The sequence below is a fragment of the Bufo bufo genome, chromosome 1 (assembly GCF_905171765.1).
Source record: "Bufo bufo chromosome 1, aBufBuf1.1, whole genome shotgun sequence".
Classification (NCBI taxonomy): Eukaryota; Metazoa; Chordata; class Amphibia; order Anura; family Bufonidae; genus Bufo; species Bufo bufo.
This window is the reverse complement of record NC_053389.1, coordinates 495,827,357-495,851,982: the sequence shown is the minus strand read 5'-3', so window position 1 is coordinate 495,851,982 and position 24,626 is coordinate 495,827,357. Positions and strand designations below refer to the sequence as shown.

General features: G+C 43.6%; 1 protein-coding gene across 1 annotated transcript; it reads left to right on the top strand.

Moving 5' to 3' along the window:
* Positions 1-7,151: 7,151 nt before the first annotated feature.
* LOC120987097 (mitochondrial inner membrane protease ATP23 homolog) lies at positions 7,152-24,375 on the top strand. Its single transcript, XM_040415733.1, has 6 exons — positions 7,152-7,464; positions 10,120-10,165; positions 11,838-11,919; positions 16,883-17,020; positions 17,536-17,619; positions 23,622-24,375. Exons 1-6 carry the CDS (start codon positions 7,314-7,316, stop codon positions 23,823-23,825), a joined length of 705 nt encoding a protein of 234 aa, XP_040271667.1. The 5' UTR covers positions 7,152-7,313; the 3' UTR covers positions 23,826-24,375.
* The last annotated feature ends 251 nt before the right edge of the window (positions 24,376-24,626 follow it).

The following is a 24,626-nucleotide window of genomic DNA, read 5'->3' as shown; positions in this document are numbered from 1 at the left end:
AATTCAAGTGGTTTGAGCAAACGCCCATCTGCCTGGGGCTTCTGAGCAAAGTACAAATGTAGCTGGTTCCTACACTGCCCTGAAAATGTGGACTTGGATAAGTCCAAGAGAGGCGGTATATTAGTGATAGGGACCCATCTGCGGAAGCCACCTTGACACTTGGTAGATGGGCCCGGCACAAGTTTGATCAAAATGTGCGCTAAGAGCTTCCATTGATCCATTTACAGTAGGTATAATACCACTTTAATTTAGAATGATCCCCATTTCTCAGCTTTACTGCTTATAGGTGTGTGCAGCCATTATATATATATATATATATATATATATTTTTTTTTTTTTTATCAACAATAGATATATCAGCATGGATACACATAAGGCCATCTTCACATTTGTCTTGGCTACTTTTGAGAAATGCATGTTTTCCCTTTCATCCTCCATGACGGCATACCATGAGAGATGACCCGCCTCCAACCAGGTAGGGACAGGAAGTATAAATTAGACCCTCCTTCAGCTCTTCCTCAGTGTCTTCCTGTCCCTCCAGGTAGGAGAAGGATCATCCTCATGGCACATGCTATGAGCCCGTTCTGTTTCAGGCAGGCAGAGCGGTAAGAAGAAAGACATGCCTTATCTGCACATGAGGGAGCGACAGCACCCGTGCCCTAGTTGGGTATTGAGGTGCTGTGAAGATGGCCGAGAGTGCTGCTCCTTACCTCCCGCTATGCGCGTCGGGCGCGGAAGTCCATGTGTGACCGGACACTCAGTGAGTCCCTCCGGTCTGTTGGAAAGTTCCTCATCGCGATCCGATAGTTTCGGCTCTCGCAAAAACGCCACCGGAAGTCGTATGCGGCTCATGTGCGTTCCAAACGAAACGCACGCTCTATTGAACGCACGCTGAGGGGGTGGAGCTACTAGTCGGCGCGCTGGATCATGGCGGAAGTCACCCACTGATCTGAGGTCTGCAGGTGAGAGTATTTAAGAGGGGTTTGTAGAGGGGATGGTGCACACATGTCTGAGCAAGCTGGTCAGATGGAAACCTCTCAGGGACCCTCTATCGTAAGTTAAGGTCCTGGGGAGGGGGGAATGCTGGTTACATTACCCTTTGCTAACCCCGGTATGTGCCCATCTCTCTCTCTCTAGCTATGGTTTCTCTCCCTGTGTGAATGCAGAGTGAAAAGGACGTAGCTCAGAAAAAAGCTAGTTCAAAAACAAAAAAATGTGTGATGTGCTCAGCTAGATTGCCCGACACATATAACAAAAAGCTTTGCAAGAAATGTACCTCTAATATGGTGAAGGACTTTTAGTCCCGTCAATTAGAGAGGAGCTGCGAGATGTAATAAGGGAAGAAATTAGATCTGCCATGGCAGAAAGTCCTGTAGTTACCCCTGGGAAATCTAGCTCTAAACACAGAGATACTAAAATGAGCATCTCCGGGTCGTCATCCTCTGACTCAGAACTGGAGTCGGATTCGGAGGATGAGGAGTCCGAGATCTCTTCCGGGTCTGACTCAGAATATAAAAACACAAGAGTTAGTAAAAGCCATTAGGGCTACTATGGGGCTTTCAGACGAAAAAGTGCAGAGGTCCGTCCAGGACCAAATGTATAGTGGTCTAGAACAAAGAAAAAAGAGGGTGTTTCCGGTCCATAAAAACATGATGGAACTAATTAAAAGAGAATGGAAATCCCCAGATAAAAAACTGTTTATTCCAAAAACGATGAAACGTCGCCTCCCCTTCTGTGAAGAAGACGAGACCCTATTAACATCCTGCCGCAAAGTTGATGTATCTATCTAAACTAGTTAAAAGGGCTAATGCTCTCCCATTTGAAGATATGGGGACTTTAAAAGACCCCATGGACAAAAAAAGCTGATCAGGTTCTTAAAAAGGTCTGGGATGCTAGCACAGCGTTATTTAAGCCAAATCTGGCGGCCACATCCGTATCGAGGTCTTTAAAAAGGTGGCTGTTACAGTTAGAGGTTCTCCTGAAAGAAGGAGCCTCTTATGATACTCCTTTCTAGTGAAAGCCGTCGATTTCCTGTCAGACTCCACGGCAGAGTCAATCAGAATGGCTGCTAAGACCTCAGGCCTAGCAGTAGTAGCTAGGAGAGCTCTCTGGTTAAAATCCTGGTCCGGCGATACCAGTTCAAAAACAAGACTTTGTAGTTTACCCTTTCATGGGAACCTACTGTTTGGCCAAGACCTTGAATCCATTTTAGAGAAAGCCTTGGACTCAAAAAAGTCATTCCCTAGAGATACAAACAAAAGGAAATTTCCTTTTCACAGGATTAAAAAAGGGAGTTCTTTCCAGGTCAAGAGAACATCTAGTAACACTCCATGGTAAAAAGGGAAAAATTAAAAAAGTGGTAACAGAGGTTTCCGATCTACCCCAAGAAATACAGACTCTACTAAACAATGACGCCAGGGAGGTAGGAGGAAGACTGAAGCTTTTCTTAAAAGAATGGAAAGATATCCCTCGGTGTTAAACATCATTTCAAAAGGTTACAATATTACCTTTTGCCTTCCTCCTCCCCCAAATGTATTCAGAATAACCCCATCCAAAGATCGGCTGTTCTACAGAAAAAAATCGGGATTTGTTGGCCCAAAAGGCAATTATTCCGGTTCCTTTCTCTCAACAGAGGAAAGGTTATTATTCGACCATTTTTCTGGTACAAAAAAAACAGACGGAAAGTCTTGACTAATAATAAACTTGAAAAGATTAAACAAATTCATAAAAAACGTCAAAATGGAAGCAATAAGATCTATAATAAACCTGTTAAAAGAGGGAGATTTTTTAGCATCAATAGACCTAAAAGATGCTTATTTCCATATCCCGGTTTGCGAAGAATCTCAAAAGTTTCTCCGCATAGCGGTTTTCTTAGGAAAAAAACTGTCATTTCCAATTTCAGGTACTCCCATTTGGAATTACCTCTGCCCCAAGGTAATGCTGGAGGTAGTGGCCCACTTAAGAAGACGAAACATCCTGATATTCCCCTACTTAGACGACCTGTTGATTGTAGGCAATTCAGAGACAGCTCTCAAAAACAACCTGTTTCTGACTTGCCAAACACTGTACCAAACAGGGTGGCTGATAAATTGGAAAAAGTCAAATCCTTGCCCATCTCAGAATTTAACCTTCCTGGGGGTTCGTCTAGATACGATTCACCAGGAGACAGTTCTTACAACCCAGAAGGTAATCGGGATAAGCAAAAAGGTAACAAATTTCCAAAATCAATCCGTATGTATGATCAGAGAAGCAATGAAACTACTGGGCTCCCTGACCTCATGCATCCCATAAGATGGGCTCAGTTCCACACCTGGATCCTGCAACAATGGATTTTAGAGTGTTGGAAAAGAAGCCAGGATTCTCTAGAGATAAAAATTCAAATCCCTGGACCAGTGTTTCAGTCCCTGCAGTAGTGGAAACAGTCAGAACATCTGTCAAAGGGAGTTCCTTGGAACCCCGAACACCTGGTTGTTATCACGACGGACGCAAGCCTTTGGGGATGGGGAGCACATTGTTCCCATCTCTATTCCTAAGGAGAGTGGTCCGTCACTCAAAAATCTCTGTCGTCAAATCAAAGAGAATTGACGGCAGTCTGGGAAGCATTAAAGGTGTTTTCTCATCTGATGCAAAAAAAAGACGTTGCTTGCCTAAACCATCAAGGCGGGACAAGAAGTTTAACTCTGAGCAAACTAACAGAAAAAATATTCTCCTGGGCGGAGGTTCACTTAAGATCCCTATCATCGATTCATCTAAAAGGATCCCTAAACATAGAAGCAGACTTTTTAAGCAGAACTCCCTTAAAAACAACAGAATGGAGCCTAGAAAGACACGTCTTTCTCCAAATCACGGAATTGTGGGGAACTCCACAAGTAGATCTTTTCGCTTCAGTCACAAACACAAAACTAAAAAAGTTTTTTTCTCTGAATCCGTTCAACGGAAACATAGGGGTAGACGCGCTGTCCCAAAAATGGGATTTTCAACTAGACTATGCTTTTCCCCCTTTTCAATTAATTCCCAGAGTCCTAAAAAAGATTCGGTTAGACAGGGCTCATGTGATACTAAAAGCCCCTCTATGGCCAAAAAAAACATGATTTGCGTTCCTGAAGACTCTTTCAGTCCAGAGCCCATGGATCCTTCCTTGGCAACAGGATCTACTGTCCCAGGGCCCGATCTACCATCCCCAAATAGAAAGGTTACACCTAACGGCTGGAACCTGAAAGGATGATTTTGAGATCAAAGGGCCTATCAGAAGCAATTATTAACACTGTCGGCCAGCAGAAAAGATGTAACTTCAAAAATTTATCATAAGGTGTGGAGTAAATTTTGCTGTTGGTATATCCAGGAAAAAACTTCTCAGAAGTTCTCAGTCCAAGCAGTTCTAGGTTTCCTGCAGTCTGGCTTTGAAAAAGGATTACTCCCAAACACTTTAAGAGTGCACATATCAGCCTTAACTGCAGTGTTTGGAGAAAAAATTGCGGAACATCCATGGGTTATCCGTTTTTTAAGAGGGGCAGATAGGTTAAGACCGTTCCTAAGGCCTACAGTTTCCCCTTGGGATCTCAATTTGGTGCTATTAGGTTTGACAAACGCCCCGTTTGAACCTTTGTCAGAAACCTTGTTGAGATATTTATCACTAAAGACTTTATTCCTGGTATCCATCACCTCAGTGCGTAGAGTGAGTGAAATCCAAGCTCTAAAGATAGTGGAACCCTTTTGCATCGTATTTCTGGACAGAATTGTATTCAGATTGGACAATTCTTTTCTTCCTAAAGTGGTATCAAACTTCCACAGACAGGAGGAGATTATTGTCCCATTATTTTGCTCAAACCCAAAAACAGAAGAGGAAATGAATTTCCACAAGTTAGATGTACGTAGGGCTGTATTACTCTATCTAGAGGTTACAAAAACGTTCAGGAAAACAGACTATCTATTTGTCCAGTTCAGTGGAACACATAAAGTGCAGAAAGACACAAAAAACTCCTTATCCAGATGGATAAAAATGGCGAGCTCAGAGTCATATAAGTAATCAATAGAATGGAGTGGCTCACTGCTGATTGTGGGTGGTAAGGTGTCATATAAAGCATCAGATATTCCTCCACCAAAGTCCTTTACAGCACATTCCACAAGATCTGTGGCTGCATCCTGGGCAGAGAGGGCGAGTGCCTCATTAGAACAGATATGCAAAGCAGCGACATGGTCAAGTCCTCATACATTCATTAAACATTATAGAGTGGATACTACAGCTAGTCAGGAGCTCGCTTTCGGCAGGAAGGTGCTTCAGGCCATAGTCCCCCCCCTAATAAGAGTATTGATCTGATATATCTCATGGTATGCCGTCATGGAGGATGAAAGGGAAAAACCAAATTACTTACCGGTAATTCCCTTTTTTATGAATCCTCCATGACGGCACGGATTTCCCACCCTAAAGTACGTATATGAATAAATATATGTAAGAATATGTACATACAGGCCCACATATAGGCCAATAATTAGGTGAAGGAGTGTGTGGGTGTGAATGCAAAAAAATAAATATATAATATTTGTAGATATATAATAATCCTTTATATGTGAGGATAAGACTCTCTAGGCTGTCGGTCCAGAAAGACACTGAGGAAGAGCTGAAGGAGGGTCTAATTTATACTTCCTGTCCCTACCTGGTTGTAGGTGGGTCATCTCTCATGGTATGCCGTCATGGAGGATTCATGAAAAGGGAATTACTGGTAAGTAATTTTTTTTTTAAATTATTAATTAAAGGGCTCTTCTGAGGTCTCCTCTGGATAGGTCATCGGTATATGATAGGTGGTGGTCTGACACCCTGGACCGCTGCCGATCAGCTGTTTGAGAGAGCACTTGCCCAGCCTTCTCACAGCTTTCCCTAGCCCTTGTGACATCATTTGCATTGGTCACATGGCCTAGATGCAGCTCAGCCCTATAGAAGTGAATGGGGCTGAGCTGCGATACCAAGTACACGCTGCTCCATATGTGGGACAATAGCCTATACTTCTGGAAGGTCTGCCCCTTTTGCCTGGGTGTCTCCTGCTCTTTCTCTGAGAGTAGGCAGCATTACTATTAAAGGGTTGTCTCACCACAGTTAGCCCCTTTAAAGGCTGTGGACACCTTCGGAGGAATTTTTCTATAATTATAATGGGTCTTTATTAAAATTGTTCAGCCCTTTTTGTCTATACAGATGTCAGAGCCCCGATGGCTCCCTTATCTCTGAACTCCTGACAGAGTAGCACAAAGACTGACATCTGTACAGTACAAAGAAAAGGACTGATTTAAAACAATAAATGACCAATTGAAAAAATGATCAGCGTCCCAATTTGAGTAGAATGCAACGATAAAAAAAAAAAAAATAATTGTCCCCCAAAGATGTCCCTAGCCTTTCCCTGTCCCCACGCTGTGCCATTACAGTATGATGTGATTGGTTCCCTGCACCATGCCGTACTATTATGGTACAGGCTCATGAGTTGTGCCATCTGCACGGGGTGTAAGTTGTGACCCCCTGCCACTACTGATGGAATAAGAATTAATAGGGTTTTCTGGGAATTTTATATGGATTGCCTATTCTCAGGATAGGTCATCAATATCAGATCTGGCGGCTTTCCACTCTCAGAAGCTGATGAACTGTTTGAGGAGGCCGTGGCACTTCGGTAAGTGCACAGTGCCGTCTATTAGATAGTGGCCATGCTTGGTATTGCAGACACACTGAAAGGGAACTTAGATTGTGAGCCCCATTGGGGACAGTGTGATGCTAATGTCTGTAATGCGCTGTGAGTCAAATAATAATGATAAATACTTGCAGCCCAGACCCATTCACTTGAATGAGATTGAGCTGCACCTAGGCCATCTGACCGATAAACGTGATGTCACATGGCCTAGGAAGTTCGCAGCGCTCGGCGGAGTACGGCGCTGACAGTCAGATGTGCCCTTGGTTAGGCCACCAATAAGAAAACCTTGGCAACCCCTTACTAAATGGTACCATGAAAAATATGCCATGAAAAACAATCCTTCAAACTGTGAAAAAACAATCCCTCAAACTAAATGGCTCAATAAATACCAAAACACTTCATCCAGGAAAGAAGGGTTTGGTACTTTTTCCCCCCAAAGTCTCTCGGTTTGATTGCTTCTATAATACCCCACAGTCCTCCCTTTTCAGTGTATTCTTTGCCGCGGTCAGTGTTTTCATCTCCTGGCCTCTGACCACAAGAAAGATGGCCGCCAGCAGTCCTCGGCGCTGACGTCATATACCTGCGCCTGAAGGTCAGCGCTGCCTGCACGCTGCTCAGGGTCAGTGACAGAAAGTGGTCCCCATGGAGGAAGATAAATCAGGAAAAGACGACTACGGCTACCATCTGTTCCCTGAGAGAGACCCCCGCGGTCGTAAGCAAGAGCCCTTTCTGTCCAAGCTGTACGGGCTGAAGCTCAGGTGCAAGGCGAGGATGAAGATCTCAATGGAGACGAGTAGGTGATGGATGCGTGTCTTCTATGTCATACCATGGGGGATATGGCCTCCTCCTATACATGGTATTAGGAGGGTTCTCTCTCATTTACACAGTGCACAAGGTGATCTGTAATGTTTCAGCTGCTGCAGAACCTCTTTCTGGTGATTAATGGGAGATTCCTGTCTACAGTACTTTCATACCATGAAACCCCTTCCCCATTTTCCAGAAGAAGTTCTGCAGCAGCTGAGTTGTGTATTATACTGTTTTGCAGCAATCTGAGCACTGCAGCTGCTGCAGAAACTCTTCATTAAAGGGACTGGCCCATAAACAACATTTCTCCCCCCCCATCTACAGGATATGATCATTCAAACACTGGGACTCCCACCTATTGCCCTGTGTAAATGAAGCAGTTGTGTGGATACGTTACCACCACTCCATTCAAGGGACTGCCGTGTACAGCGAAGAGCATCACCACCATTCGGCCTCATGCACACGACCATGGATCCACAAAATACGGATACCGGCCATGTGCATGCTGTCACTGTCTCACTCCTAAGGACATCTTATAATAGGGCTCATTCATGTCTAAGTTTAGCTTTCCGTTCTACTGATCCGTCAGAAAAATGAAAAATAACTGGTCCATCGTATTTTGGGTATCGCTTCTGTCAGACATAGTTATTTTTGCATGCAGGACTTTTTCTCCCATCAAACATACGGTAACTAATGTCTGATGGAAGTGACACAAACTGATCACAACTGATGCTCAAAATAAGGCGGATCAGTTATTTTTCATTTTCTGTTCAAAGGGTACTTTCACACTAGCGCTATTCTTTTCAGGTATTGAGTTCCGTCCTAGGGGCTCAATACCGGAAAAAAAACGGATCAGTTTTATCCTAATGCATTCTGAATGGGGAGCAATCCGTTCAGAATGCATCAGTTCAGTCCCTCTTGCGTTTTTTGGCCGGAGAAAATACTGCTGCAGTTTTCTGTCTTGCCAAAAATCCTGAACACATGCCGGATCCGCCCCCAAGTGTTCCAGCAAAACGGATCCGTTCTTCTGGTCCGCGCATGTGCAGACCTTTTTAAATCTGTGAAAAAAATAAATACCGGATCAGTTTTTCCAGATGACAACCGGAGAGACGGATCCGGTATTGCAATGCATTTGTCAGACGGATCTGCATCCGGATCCGTCTGACAAATGCCATCCGTATGCGTCCCGATTGCCGGATCCGGCAGGCAGTTCCGGCGACGGAACTGCCTGCCGGAATCCTCTGCTGCAAGTGTGAAAGTTTCTGACAGATCAGTAGAAGTGATCTGAACCCAGCGTTATGTTTTATTCACACCTCAGTGATTGTGAGCCCAAACTGGTGCGGCTCTAAACCCAGAACAGGTGCAGATCTGTCCCTTGTACCTTATGTCTGTGGAGGCTCCAGTCCTGGTTTTAGCTCACAATCATTGACGTGTGAATGAGGCTTTAGGCTAGTTTCACACTAGCGCTAAACTGTTGATTGCATCTGGCATAGCCAGAAACGGCCGGAGCACCACCAGGCCCCATTTGCTTTAGATGCATCTCGCTGTGAGCCAGGAGTCGTGGACTTCTCCTGCTGATGGGAAATGGATTCCGCCTGCAGCATTGTGCTTTTATAATGGTCATAAAACCTCCTGGTAGATACTAATATTCTTAGTTTACATTACCTCTTATGTATATAGATGTATTTTCTCTACGTCTAGTCATCAGTTCCATAGTCATAGCATTTCCGAGACTTCAATATTGATGGCCCGTCCTCAGGATAGATCATCAATGCCAGATCCTCCTTGATCAGCTGTTTTTGACAGTCTTTGGTTCAGAAAACTATACAGGGGATGGAAGGCTCCATTCACTGTGTAGTTCTCCAGTATGGTGCAGCTCCGCTAGCAGTCACGTGAATGGGAGCTGAGCTGCCGTATCCCGGCATGGCCCCTACACAGTGGACAGAACCTTATGCTTCCGCTTTCATCCACTGTATAGTAAAGGTACTTTCACACTATTCTTTTCCGGTATTGAGTTCCGTCCTAGGGGCTCAATATCGGAAAATAACTGATCAGTTTTATCCCCATGCATTCTGAATGGAGAGCCATCCGTTCAGGATGTCTTCAGTTCAGTCTTTTTGACTGATAAGGATTGAGATAATACCGCAGCATGCTGTGGTTTTATCTCCGGCCAAAATTCCGGAACACTTGCCAGATCCGGCCTTAATTTACATTGAAGTGTATTAGTGCCGGATCCGGCATTAAGTGTTCCGGCAAAACGGATCTGGCATTCCTGCACAGACCGAAAAAAAAAATGCAAACATTTTTTATACCGGATCCGGCATTTCAATGCATTTGTCAGACGGATCCGCATCTACGTTCTGCCACAAGTGTGAAAGTACCCTTACTGGTGCTGATCAGCGGGGTGCCAGGTGTCGGATGCCCACCGATCTGACATTGATAACCTATCCTAAGGACAGGCCACCAGCGTCTGGAAAACCCCTTTACAACGACGGTTCACATAAATATGTTAGAAATGTGCATAGATTTGTATAATACAATTTCTAATCTATATTTACTTGAAATCAGACATTTTAGCTCTGCGTATATTATAGGCTGTGTCATTAATTCCAATGTAATGCCCTTCTGTGTTTTGTTTTATTAGGTCCACATGTCAAATTACTTCTTGATGCCATGAGTCGGGCTGGTTGGTAAGTTTCTTAAGCTTAGTGAAGTAATGTTAGAGGTGCTAGTGCATACGGGAGACCACCAACTGTACTGATTTGTTATTCATAGCCCTCCATAGGACAGTGAAGTTACTGTATAGGGGTCTCTTAGGGAGTAGGGCCCACCGCCACCTACTGGCTACTAGGTTTCATGTCATTGGCAGAGTCCATGAATTTCATGAGCTAAAGGGCCCATGTCCTGATCGTGCATGAAAGCTTTATGCTGTCTGTGTCAAACCCTGGTTACAGTTCAGATAGTTAACCCCTTCTGGATGTCTGCTGTACAAGTACAGCGGAAGTAAGGTAATTAAACACGGAACCCGCTTAGAAGCTGTCTCTGATGAACGATAGGGAAGATGAAAGGAAAAAAGGGGAGGAAGAGGGGGTTAAGCAGATTCTTTTGGTTAGAAGGTGTGAAACCCCAGAGGTGCCACCAGTGACGGTTTCTACTAAACAGTGGTGAGGATACTAGTGATCATATAAAGTACGTTTTTTCTGAAAAATAGCATTAGTGGATACCATACGCTTATATAATCAGGATAGATAAAAAAAAAAAAAAAGGAGGATATGTATATCTGCATATATATATTCCTCTAGCAGTATATAGCGCCACGCCCCAAATAAAATAATAAGTATATGAATATATAAAATTCCAGTGGAATGGCTATTTAGACAGAGAATAAAAGTTGATCACATTGGTTAAATAGAAACAGCATTCTGTTGGGATAGAATATAGATATGAGGAGCAAATAGAAATAATAGTATGGTGTTCCACTCGCTTCACTGGGGGGTTGTCCACAGGTCAAACTCAAGACGCCCGTGACAATACCCATCCCCCCCCCGGGCCAGGATCGCTTAATAGGTCTAAGAGGTTGCAGTCAGCAGGTAAACCAGCGCTTCAGTTCAATCTCTTTAATGGTGATACAGGCTCAACGCGTTTCGGGGTTCAAGTATAGGTGACCCCTTCCTCAGGAGCAGACAACAAAATTGATGAACGATAACAGCAATCACAGGCGTTTAACCTCTCAGATGCCATGGTCAGTTGTAACCATGGCATCCGAGAGGCGTTTCCATGGGAACGCTGTGCTCCAGCGGCCTGAACAGCTCCCCAGCTCTGAGATCAGGGGAGCCTTTTGATCACTGTGGTAGCCTTGGGCCTGCTAGTGGGTCAATTACCTGCCACAGAGATGTTCCTATGGAGCACACACTGAATCTCCCATAGGCTGCAATGGTAATTCATTGCAGTCTATGTGAGACACGATCAGACGATCCTGTGTTCAAGGGGGTATTTATTTTTATTTTTTAAAATATTAAGACACCAGAAAACTATACAAACTTAATATTGCTGTAATCATACATACTGGGAGAAAGACGGTAACAGGTCAGTCTTACTGCATAGTAAACGCTGTAAAAACGAAACCTATAGAACCCATTGTATGCAATATTAAATGGTGCCATTAGAAAGTACAACTTGTCCCTCCTTTGTCTATGTCAACTGAAAAAAATTAATAAAAATGATCGCTTCGGGAAGGCAGTGAGTAAAAAAACGAAAGCAGAAAATGGCCGTGTCAGTAAAGGGTTGAACTGTATGTCTGTGTTCCAATATGGCAGGACAAGACCTGATGTCAATGGAGATCTCGCCTTTATTCTTTTCCAGCACCGCATACAGGGACAGACATTTCGCGTGTGAAGAATGTGATGAACGAGTGGGAGGAGGTTTTGATTCTTCTACCTCTGAGGTAATTTTCTAAATGTCATCACCTATTATAAGGAGATGCACCGCAAACTCATTAGTAAGTCCTAAAGCAGTACATAGTACATGTTTAAAGAGAATCTGGTACTGGAAGAGTTAAATATACAGCTCAGCACGCTACCCAATCAGACAAGCGCTTTCTAATATTTGTTATTTTGGGCTGTGACATTTGGGATCATTTTCTCTAGGAAATGCAATGCCCATCGTTAAAATGACCCATTTTTTACATGGACCCATATTCACAGTAAGGCCTCCCCATCCATGCTTATTGTTTCATCCAGATGTCATCTGTTGTCCACGGCATCTTCTAGCCACGGTCCATGAAATAGGTGGCACCATTGTTCTGTCTGTGGTTTTCATGGACCCATAGACTTGTATGTGCATTTTTATTCTGCAAAACAGACTAAAGTAGTGCATTTCTTCTCTGCAAGGGTGCAGAACACGCTAAGATCAATGGATACGTGTGCTGTCCGCGGAGAACATGGAGAGCACACGTCGGCTATGAAACGATAATTCATATAACGCCCATTTAAATGATTTTGAAAGGAGTCGATTTCATGATTAAACTTGTATAATATATTATAGCTTCGACAGGCTGCCTGCTCTTCTTAGGCGACTTTCCCACTCGCGTTTGGTACGGATCCATCATGGATCTGCACAGACGGATCCGTTCAGATAATACAACCGTCTGCATTCGTTCAGAACGGATCCGTTTGTATTATCTGTAACATAGCCAAGAACGGATCCGTTTGTATTATCTGTAACATAGCCAAGACGGATCCGTTTGTATTATCTGTAACATAGCCAAGACGGATCCGTTTGTATTATCTGTAACATAGCCAAGACGGATCCGTTTGTATTATCTGTAACATAGCCAAGACGGATCTGTCATGAACAACATTGAAAGTCAATGGAGGACGGATCCGTTTTCTATTGTGTCATAGAAAACGTATCTGTCCCCATTGACTTAAATTGTGTGCCAGGACGGATCCGTTGTCTATTGTGCCAGATTATGTCATAGAAAACGGATCCGTCCCTATTGACTTACATTGTGTGCCAGGACGGATCCGTCCTGCAGGCAGAGTTTTGGTGTCCGCCTCCAGAGCGGAATGGTGACTGAACGGAGGCAAACTGATGCATTCTGAGCCGATCCTTTTCCATTCAGAATGCATTAGGGCAAAACTGATCCATTTTGGACCGCTTGTGAGAGCCCATGACGGATCTCCCAATCGGAAAGCCAAAACGCCAGTGTGAAAGTAGCCTTAAAAAGACCATCTAGGTTTGGAGACTTATTGGCACCAGCAGAGGACAACGAGCCACGGCATTAACCGGCACATGTCTGTGCCTCTGCCCATAGAGGGTGACGCAAAATCATTACAGGGCGGACCAAAGGACGCCATGGGGAGGGGTTAGGCGTGCAGATCACCGGGAGGCCTGGGTACCTGCGTGCCCTAATTTGCATAACTTCATAAACTCGTTTCAGCCTTACTAGATGGGACAAAAACCACAAAAGTACTGTTCTAAACCTGTGTGTACAAGAACGCTATATAAGCAGTCCAGAATATAAAAACAGGCCTTATTATAGCCATACAGTAGCCTCTCCCTAACAGAAAATTGTCCTGTAAAAAACGCATCCGTAGGAGAGCTGGATAGGTCATGTGACCCGGCTAGTAGTAGTGAAGTACTGAGGAGCATATATAGTGTACATTAATATCACCACTAGTCCGGTTTCCCATGTGCTGACACAGCTTATATATGTCATGTAACACTGCTGCTTACTGAAAGTCACAGTACTGATGTCATGTTTCAGTTAGGCCATAGATACCGGACACAGGGCTGGACCACGGACTGCATATACAGTAGGGGCCGAATGTCTGATATAACAGATGGTAGCTGGTGGTAAAAAAAAAAAAAAAAAAAAAAAAAAATTGCTTCTTTAAAAACGAACTGCACTGTACGACTTTTTACCTTTTTAGCCCTTTAAAGGGGAAGGGTTCAATTTCAACTTTCTAAAAGCACCATTTAATATTACACGCAATGTGGTGGGAAGCTGCTAAAAATTCAACGTTCCCATTATTATACCCCAATGGTGTGACACAAAACATTGCAGGGAAATCACAGCATGTTGCCTGCAACCACCATACATACAGAGTAATAAAAATATACCAGCCCAAAGGATCCTGAAGACCACAGTATCGTCACCCCGATGTACGTTTCGGCCCAAAGCTGTTTGCAGGGGGAGAAATGTACGTCGGAAGAAGCTTTGGGCAAAATGTACGTCGGGGTGACAATATTGTGGTCTTTTGGATCATTTGGTCTTGTATTTTTTTATTACTTTGTATGTATGGTGGTGGTTGCGAGCAACACAATGGGGGAGATACAGTCAGGTCCATAAATATTGGGACATGGACACAATTCTAACAATTTTGGCTCTATACACCACCACAATGGATTTGAAATGAAACGAACAAGATGTGCTTTAACTGCAGATGGTCAGCTTTAATTTGAGGGTATTTACATCCAAATAAGGTGAACGGTGTAGGAATTACAACAGTTTGCATATGTGCCTCCCACTTGTTAAGGAACCAAAAGTAATGGGACAGAATAATAATCATAAATCAAACTTTCACTTTTTAATACTTGGTTGAAAATCCTTTGCAGTCAATTACAGCCTGAAGTCTGGAACGCATAGACATCACCAGACGCTGGGTTTCATCCCTGGTGATGATCTACCAGGCCTCTACTGCAACTGTCTTCAGTTCCTGCTTGTTCCTGGGGCATTTTCCCTTCAGTTTTGTCTTCAGCAAGTGAAATGCATGCTCAATCGGATTCAGGTCAGGTGATTGACTTGGCCATTGCATAACATTCCACTTCTTTCCCTTTAAAAAACTCTTTGGTTGCTTATGCAGAATGCTTTGGGTCATTGTCCATCTGCACTGTGAAGCGCCGTCCAATGAGTTCTAAAGCATTTGGCTGAATATGTGCAGATAATATTGCCCGAAACACTTCAGAATTCATCCTGCTGCTTTTGTCAGCAGTCACATCATCAATAAACACAAGAGAACCAGTTCCATTGGCAGCCATACATGCCCACACCATGACACTACCACCACCATGCTTCACTGATGAGGTGGTATGCTTAGGATCATGAGCAGCTCCTTTCCTTCTCCATGCTCTTCTCTTCCAATCACTCTGGTACAAGTTGATCTTGGTCTCATCTGTCCATAGGATGTTGTTCCAGAACTGTGAAGGCTTTTTTTAGATGTTTTGCAAACTCTAATCTGGCCTTCCTGTTTTTGAGGCTCACCAATGGTTTACATCTTGTGGTGAACCCTCTGTATTCACTCTGGTGAAGTCTTCTCTTGATTGTTGACTTTGACACACATACACCTACCTCCTGGAGAGTGTTCTTGATCTGGCCAACTGTTGTGAAGGGTGTTTTCTTCACAGGGAAAGAATTCTTCGGTCATCCACCACAGTTGTTTTCCGTGGTCTTCCGGGTCTTTTGGTGTTGCTGAGCTCAGTGGTGCATTCCTTCTTTTTAAGAATGTTCCAAACAGTTGTTTTGGCCACGCCTAATGTTTTTGCTATCTCTCTGATGGGTTTGTTGTGTTTTTTCAGCCTAATGATGGCTTGCTTCACTGATGGTGACAGCTCTTTGGATCTCATCTTGAGAGTAGACAGCAACAGATTCCAAATGCAAACAGCACACTTGGAATGAACTCTGGACCTTTTATCTGCTCATTGTAATTGGGATAATGAGGGAATAACACACACCTGGCCATGGAACAGCCGAGAAGCCAATTGTCTCATTACTTTTGGTCCCTTAACAAGTGGCAGGCACATATACAAACTGTTGTAATTCCTACACTGTTCACCTGATTTGGATGTAAATACCCTCAAATTAAGGCCTCATGCACATGACTGTTTTGGTGGCTCGGATGTGGACCCATTCACTTCAATGGGGCCGCAAAAGATGCGGACAGCTCTCCGTGTGCTGTCCGCGTCCATGGCTCAGTTCCGCGGCCCCGCAATTTTTTTTTAACATGTTCTATTCTTGTCCGCGCTTTGCGGACAAGAATAGGCCTTTATATTGCCGCCGCCCGCTCCGCAAATTGCGGAAGGCAACACGGACGGCTTCCATTTTCTGCGGATCCGCGGTTTGCGGACCTCAAAAAAACGGCACGGCCGTGTGCATGAGGCCTAAAGCTGACAGTCTGCAGTTAAAGCACATCTTGTTTGTTTCATTTCAAATCCAATGTGGTGGTGTATAGAGCCAAAAATGTTAGGATTGTGTCGATGTCCAAATATTTATGGACCTGACTGTATATTAAGGCTGGTGGATCCATCCGCCAGTCTTGATCTCCCCGCACTGGCGTGAGATGCGCCTGATTTGTTAAGAGGCAGAAGCCTCTTAATAAATGAGGCCACCTCTGCCCTGCTGTGCGCCAGAAACTGAAGTCTACGCCAGCTATAACTTCCTCCACTTTCTGGCGAAAGTTATAGTAAATGTGGCGGGCGGCGCAAAGCCACGTTCCCTTCAGTGAAGCCACTCCCACTTTTCCAAAGTGCCGAGAACCACAAAAAGTCGAAAATTATGGTGCACAGGTGCCGTGCGCCTTTATTTGCAACTTTTTTACGCCACAAAGTCGGCGTAAAGTCATTGATAAATGTCCCCCAATATGTTAGGTGATTTCCCTGCAGTGTTTTGCATCACACCATTGGGGTATAATAATGGGAACTGACTACAGTAATATTCTTAGGATTAGTACTTCCACCATTTGAGTATTTATGCATTAGACCATTATTCAGGAGCCGAAGGCCTTTTGGTGACATCTAACTCTCTATTGTATCAAATAATATTTGTTATTTCATTAGTTTTTTATTTCATGTATTTACTAGGGTATAGTGTATTTATTTTTATTTTTTTCCTTCAACCTTTCTTGTAGATTGTTATATGTCAGAATAATATTAACGATCAAGCAACTATGAACAGAATGCTGACACATGAGTTGATTCATGCTTATGACCACTGTCGTGCACAAGTTGACTTTTTAGGCAACATTCGACACTTAGCCTGTACTGAGGTATGTACGGTATTTCTTTTCATTTTAGGGACTTTTTAGGGTAGAGGTGCCATTGCTTTGTTTATATATAAGCTAAAGACCCAAATCCGCAGTGTTTACAGTAATGGTGAAATAGATGAGATGTTAAGGAAATCTCATCCAAATGCTGCGGGAAAGTTCCACAACAAATCTGCATATAACTTGACCTGCAATGCGGATTTAAAGGGGTTTGGGGGTATTCAGATATCGATGGCATATCCTCAGGCCGGCAGCTTCTCGTAACAGTTGAGGGTGCCAGGTGTCGGCCCGCCACCAATCTGATACTGGTGACCTATCCTAAGGATAGGCCATCAGTACAGAACTCTCAGAAAGCCTCTTAAATGCACAGGATTTCAATTTCTGCTGCTGATTTGCAATGCCTAAATCTATGTTATCCATCTGAAAGTGTGTACCATTCATAATATTTTTCATGTCTGAGCCCTTATAAGTTAATATTTGTATTGTGTTTAAATGTATGTTTCTGAACTGTGCTGTAGATCCGAGCTGCCAGTCTCAGTGGAGATTGCTCCCTTACCAATGAAATGTCTCGGTTCAAGTTTGGTATTAAGCAGCATCATCAGGTATGGAAACATGGTTTCTCGTGATCATTCCTCTTCTACCTAATCCTTTTAGATTAATTTCACTCGTTACTATGCAGCATCTTTTACTCCCTGCCTTCCTGGAGCCATACCTTTTTTTTCATTTACTTTTCTTTCCGCATAGCAGTATGAAGGCATGTTTTTGCGGGACAAGTTGTACTTTCTAATGATACATGATCTGATGCATACAACGTAGTGGGAACCTGAAAAATTCTAAATGGGGTATAATTTGAAAAAATTTCGTCCCAGGAATTGACAGCTCTGATGCTGTGGTCACAATTGAACACAGCACCTGGGGGGGGGGGGGGGTTTGGTTAACAGTCTGTGAATGGTGTTATTGCCGATCATGGCACCTGGAAGCCCACTCCATTTGGTGGAGTCATACCAAACACTGGAGTAGCATTTCTAGACAAATGCTATTTTTTAAAGATGTGCCAAACTCATCAAACAGAGTGTGCTTTTTGATAATTTTGCCATAAAGTATGCTAATGCAGACTCAAGCAAAACTAACTGCAAATATTATGTTCGTGATAAATTCCCCCCTATGCTTTTACCATGCACTACTCTCATGGTTATTATGTAGCTGGTGATGCACACCAGTCTTACTGTAGGTTGCCTGAACATACTGCTCTTTGAATAGTACGTGTGACCACTCTGCCCTTTAAATTATATGGCACTTTGCTATTTACACACTTTTACCCATTTTGTTTGACGCAGGTCATATGACCGCCGCAGCCAACGAGTGGCCATAGAGGAGACTTGTCATCCAAGTCACATAAAACGTGGGTAACACAGTGTTCACATGACCTTGTCCAAAAGGATGTTGACGCAAGGAGACCTGAAACCTGTGGCACCCAAGGGGGAGAGGTGGAGTTAATGGGTGCCTTTTAAAGTTAGATTGTGGGATATCATCCTTGTTTATGCCTAATAGTATCAATGCCAAGAAGGTAGGTTGGGTCTTAACCACTTCCCTGCCAGCCACCATAAATATACAATGGATGTCTGGTCGTTAAAGATGGCTCCTGCTCAGTAGCTGAGCAGGTGCCATAGCAGCTGAGTGCCTGCTGTTTTACACAGCAGACACTTGGTAGCAAAGTCTGTGATTGGTGATAGGGCCGATCACTGAATTTTAAAATCCTCAGATGCCATGGTCAATTGCGACTACTGTCTTTTCCAGGGAACACTGCGCTCCCAGGGACCGAACCGCTCCCCCTTGCCGAGATCAAGGGACCCGTTCAGTTCCTTTGGCAGCCTCAGGCCCCCTGACCGGCCCGATCTGTAGCAGCGCTTGATAGGAACATAGTTAATCTTTTTTCCCCAGTCGTCTCCATGACACCACATCCTGAGATTGACTTCCTTCTGATTGGACAGGAAAAACACAGAGAGGTTAAAAACCCCACCCCCTCCCTCCATCGCCAGTGTTTTTCCTGTCCCATCAGGATAGGAAGCCGGAGAGGTGTATGGAGCTCTAGCTGGGCTCACCTGTTTTTCTTCCAGGCCGAGGTCGGATCTGCAGGGCAGCTCTCCCTCCTCCTCCGGGTTAGGCCTGGGCTCGGGTGCATTGCGATATGCCCCCCTGCGAAGATCCCCTCTGCGGCGGTCCAGGGGGACTTAATGCAGAGGGGAAAGAAGATTATGGCAGATCGGCACTAGGATGTGTCCCTTCCAGCCAGCAGGCGGGTGACGTCAGACGCAGAGGGCGGAGCCAAAGCGTCTTGACGTCATCAACATGCGCCGCAGGTCCTGGAAGGGCAAAGGAGGCTATAAAAACCCACAGGACCTGCAGAATGGCGCCCTGCACAGCGCGGCTTTTTCCTATCAGGAGTGCGCCCCTGGAAGTTGTTGGGAGTCAAGATGAGCACCCCCCCCTCACACCGGGCTCTGGAACCGAGCCTGCAACAAATCCAGGGACTGTGAGTAGCCTGCTCTCAGGCACATGTCTATGTAATGCTGGGTTGGTCTGCTCATCCTTCCCTCCCTTACCGTTCAGGGAGAAAAGGATTCAGCTACTACCACTAAGAAAGCCAGAAAATGTGGTATCTGCTATAAACGACTGTCCAATACAGGGTCTAAACCCCTTTGTAAGGAATGCACATCCAATGTCGTTAAATCAGAATCTTCCAGCTTCCTTGAAGATATTAGAAAAGTAGTTAAAGAGGAGGTTCAGCTGGCCTGAACACCCCCAAAAATAACTCCTCCTCAAGACATCCGCAGTAGTAGTTTACTTATTTCTGACTCAGACTCCGAAGGTCTGGCAGTTTCGGACTCTGAATCAGTACAAAAACAATTTGCATCCTCAGATGAAGATGGCGAATACAAACGGTTTTTGTTCAATTCGGATGACATTGACGAGCTGATCATAGCTATCAGAGCTACCATTCAAATGGAAATTCCAAAGACACCTAGGTCAACACAAGAAGAGATTTTTGGGGGCCTAGGAGAAAGGAAAAATGCGGTCTTTCCAGTACCAGATAGTGTCCAGAAGTTGATACGTTCTGAGTTGGAGAAACCAGACAAAGGATCCTTTATTCCAAGGGGGATTAAAAGGCGTTACCCGTTTAGCCCAGATGACTGCACTGACTGGGAAACCATCCCTAAAGTAGACGCACCAGTAGCTAAAGTGGCTAAACATACAGCTCTACCCTTTGATGATTCAGCACAACTAAAAGATCCGCTAGATAGGAAAGCAGAAAGTCTTTTAAGAAAGACCTGGGAGGCAACAGCGGCCCTTCTCAAACCAGGAGTAGCTTCAACCTGTGTAGCTAGAACATTAAACTTATGGCTAGAGCAACTAGAAATCCACCTAGTCAATAAAACGCCACGCGACCAGATATTGGAGAGCTTGCCCTTATTGAAGATGGCAACCTCTTTTTTAGCAGACTCAACAGCAGAGTCTGTCAAACTGTCCGCCCGGACAGCCGTTTTATCCAACACGGCGAGACGGGCTTTATGGCTTAAAGCTTGGTCAGGAGACATTACTTCCAAAAATAAACTAAACGCGCTCCTCTTCCACTGTCAATACGTCTTTGGAACGGACCTTGACAAAATCTTAGAGAATGCTACTAATAGGAAAAGGGGATTCCCAGAAGAAAGATACAAACAAAAAAGGCTATTTTTTCGTGACCGACACTATCAACCCGAAAATAAGAAAGATTAAAGGGAAGTCCGGAAGGTGGAGCTATGCAAAAGGAGGCAGGGGAAGAAATTTCCTTTTCAACCCGAATCAAGCAGAATCCTCCTCCACCAATACCAAACAATGACGCCATACCAGTAGGGGGAAGGCTTAGCTATCTCTGAAGCATAGAAAGTCAAAGGGAAAGAAGCCCCTACTTCCCTGAAAGCACATTCCACAAGGGGCATGGCCGCCTCCTGGGCGGAGAAAGCTTCGGCCTCTTTACAGCAAATTTGCAGAGCAGCAACTTGCAAAAGAATTCATACCTTTTACCAAGCATTACAGATTAGATATCCTTGTCAACGACGACTTAAGGTTTGGACGTAAAGTCCTCTCTGCAGTTGTGTCCCCCCTAATAATTTTCTTTGATATTTACTCAGGATGTGGTGTCATGGAGACGACTGGGGAAAAGAGTATTACACTCACCGGTAATCCGGTTTCCTGGAAGTCTCCATGACACTGCATGCATCCCACCCTTTAGATACTTCAGTGTTTTTTTTTTTCTGTTATCCTTTCATCCTGGCGTTCTTCGTTAAAATACACTGGCGATGGAGGGAGGGGGTGGGGTTTTTAACCTCTCTGTGTTTTTCCTGTCCAATCAGAAGGAAGTCAATCTCAGGATGTGGTGTCATGGAGACTTCCAGGAAACCGGATTACCGGTGAGTGTAATACTCTTATATAGGCTGCAATTTTAAACCAATGCAGTCTATGGGAGAATCAATCACATGATTGCATGTTAAAGTCCCCTTGGGGACTAAAAACAAATGTGTAAAAAGTGAAAAAGGGTTTTAAAAATATAAAATAAAAAAAATTCATGTAAAAAAAATTGTATTATAAAATATTAAAGTATTTATCCCATGTGGTGAATGGTGTAATGGAATTTTTTTTTAAAAAAACTTATTTTTTTTGTTCTTTACTTCAAAAATGTATCAAAAGACATCCAAACTACAGATTGCCTTGCAAAAAACACACAGAAAAATTACATTCCTTTCAAAGTTTTTTGTTTTTTTTTTAAAGTACGGTATTATAACACCGCAAAAACTTTACAAAAAAATGTGGTATAGTTATGATCTTACTGACCCTTAGAAAAAAGTTGTACTTTTTACCTTTCAAGGAATGCTGTTAAAAAGACATTGTATGCAATATTAATTGGTGCCATAAGAAAGTACAACTTGTCCACGGGGAAAAAAAAGCCTGCACACATCTATTTGAATAGAAAAATAAAAAAGTTATGGCTCTGAGAAGGCAGGGTGTAAAAAAAGAAAAACTGAAAAATTGCTTGATACGGAAGTGGTTCTGTTTGTAATAGTCTACAATCAGAAGGGTGTGCCAAGCTGTTATGAAGGCACGGGGGGGTTACTTTGAATAATCTAAAATTTGTGCTGGATCTGTCTCACTATGAGCACCAGTTGAGTGTGACGAACCCCATTGACTTTTAGGCCACTTTCACACGGGCGTGACGTGGCTCCGGAGGCGTCCCGGGTGCAATGCGGCAAACCCGCGCGAGTAGGTACGCGATTGCGGGATGGGAACCCGATCTTTATTATTTTCCCTTATAACATGGTTATAAAGGGAAAATAATAGCATTCTGAATACAGAATGCATAGTACAATAGGGCTGGAGGGGTAAAAAAAATTATAATAATTTTAACTCCCCTTAATCCACTTGTTCGCGCAGCCGGCATCTCTTCTGTCTTCATCTGTGAGGAAAAGGACCTGTGGTGACGTCACTATGCTCATCACATGGTCCATCACATGATCCATCACCATGGTGATGGTCCATGTGATGAGCGTACTAATGTCATCAAAGGTCCTATTCTTCACAAAAGAAGACAGAAGAGATGTCGACTGCGCGAACAATTATTATTATTATTATTTATTTTTTTTTACCCCTCCAGCCCTATTATACTATGCATTCTGTATTCAGAATACTATTATTTTCCCTTTATAACCATGTTATAAGGGAAAATAATAAAGATTGGGTCCCCATCCCGATCGTCTCCTAGCAACCGTGCGTGAAAATCGCACTTGCTTGCGGATGCTTGCGATTTTCACACAGCCCCATTCATTTCTATGGGGCCTGCGTTACGTGAAAAACGCACAAAGAGGAGCATGCTGCGATTTTCACGCAACGCACAAGTGATGCGTGAAAATCACCGCTCGTGTGCACAGCCCCATAGAAATGAATCGGCGCGGATTTAGTGCGGGTGTAATGCGTTCACCTCACGCATTGCACCCGCGCGGTATACTCGCCCGTGTGAAAGGGGCCTTAATGAGGTATGCTGGTCGTTTACACAGAAAAAATGGCTACGTGTGCAGCACCATTTTTCCTGTCAAAAACTATCGAATTTGTGACTTTTTTAGTTTTTTTTGTGTAAAATGTCTAACCTGAGAGGTGCAGTCCTTACTGCTGTGGTTTGTATCTGCTATTCCTAAGGCTTGGGCTACATGGCAACTTTGGCCACAATATATGTCGCACTAACAAAGTTCTCTGTATAGCACTGTCTGTGACGCAGATATGTACGTTAATGGGGGTCGCATTGCAACCGACAAGTTGCCGCTTCCCAACAGTAGCAAAAAAATCCAGCAGTGTCCGTCACCTTTCATTTACAGTATTTGCAGTACAGGCAGTGCTGCACAGTGATAAATGGCGATAAAGACGCCACATAGGCCCAGCCTAACACTGCCAGAGTATTGATATGAAATTGCAGAGTACAAGGACATTTCTTTGTATAGTTTTATTAGTTTCTAACATTACACATTGTTGGTGCGTACCGTAGGGAATTGTTACTCTGTATTTATTTCGTTAATAGACTTGTGTCCGAGATCGAGCAGTTGGCTCCATTATGGCTGCAAGGAAAATCAGTCAAGAGGCAGCAGAAAAGGCTGTGGATGAAGTTTTTGAATCATGTTTCCACGACAGAGAACCTTTTGGTCGCATTCCTCATAACGCAGCTGAAGCAAATATGGCGTACAAAGAGTTTAGAAATCGTGGGAGATATTATGCGAATATATGAAATAAATAACGTATTAACCCCTTCCCGACATTGGCCGCGATGTCGGATCTTTAAAGATGGCACTCGCTCATCTCTGTGACAGCGGACACACGGGCTAATGTTTGCGATCGGCAATAATGCCAATCTAAGACACTTAACCCCTCAGATGCAGAGGTCAAATGTAAGCACGAACTTTGAGACCAATGTGATCCCAGGGCCAGAATGCCTTGCCCTCGCTGAGATTGGGAAATGCGTTCCTTAGTAGTAATAGGCCTGAGCCTGTCCAAGGCTACCAGGTGTGTTACAAGTATATTCCAATGCAGGCCTGCAGGTGGCAGCACTGCATTGGAATATACAGATTTTTCTATTCAGTAAGGAGTAAAATCTCATTACTGAATTGAAACCGCAATCTGATGAATGCAGGTTTTAAAAATATTAGAAAAAGTCACCCTCCTTCCCCCAAAACTTAAAATAAAATATAAATAGGCATTATTGTGTCCAAAAACGCTTGCACTACTAAAATATAAAAATATTCCAAACTGAATGGCGTAACAGACAAAAAAAAAAAATCGAAATGGACAATTCGCTGTTTTTTGGTCACTTCACGTACTGTAAAAAAAAAGTTATAAAAAATTCTCAAAGTCTCACACACCAAAATAGTATCAATAAAAACTACAGATCATCCTGCAAATAATGAGCCCTCAACCAGCTGTAACTGTAAAAAAGTTATGGGGTTCAGAATATGTCAATGAAAATAAAAAATAAAAAATTTCCCCAAAAGTTTTTTTTTTTCCAGCATTAAAACACAAGAAAAACTAGATA

Excerpts from the sequence above, each read along its gene's own strand:
- LOC120987097 (XM_040415733.1), top strand. The coding sequence starts at position 7,314 with ATGGAGGAAGATAAATCAGGAAAAGACGACTACGGCTACCATCTGTTC. Across the intron at positions 7,465-10,119 it reads GAAGATCTCAATGGAGACGA|GTCCACATGTCAAATTACTT; the intron begins GTAGGTGATGGA and ends TTGTTTTATTAG. Across the intron at positions 17,620-23,621 it reads GTATTAAGCAGCATCATCAG|ACTTGTGTCCGAGATCGAGC; the intron begins GTATGGAAACAT and ends TTTCGTTAATAG.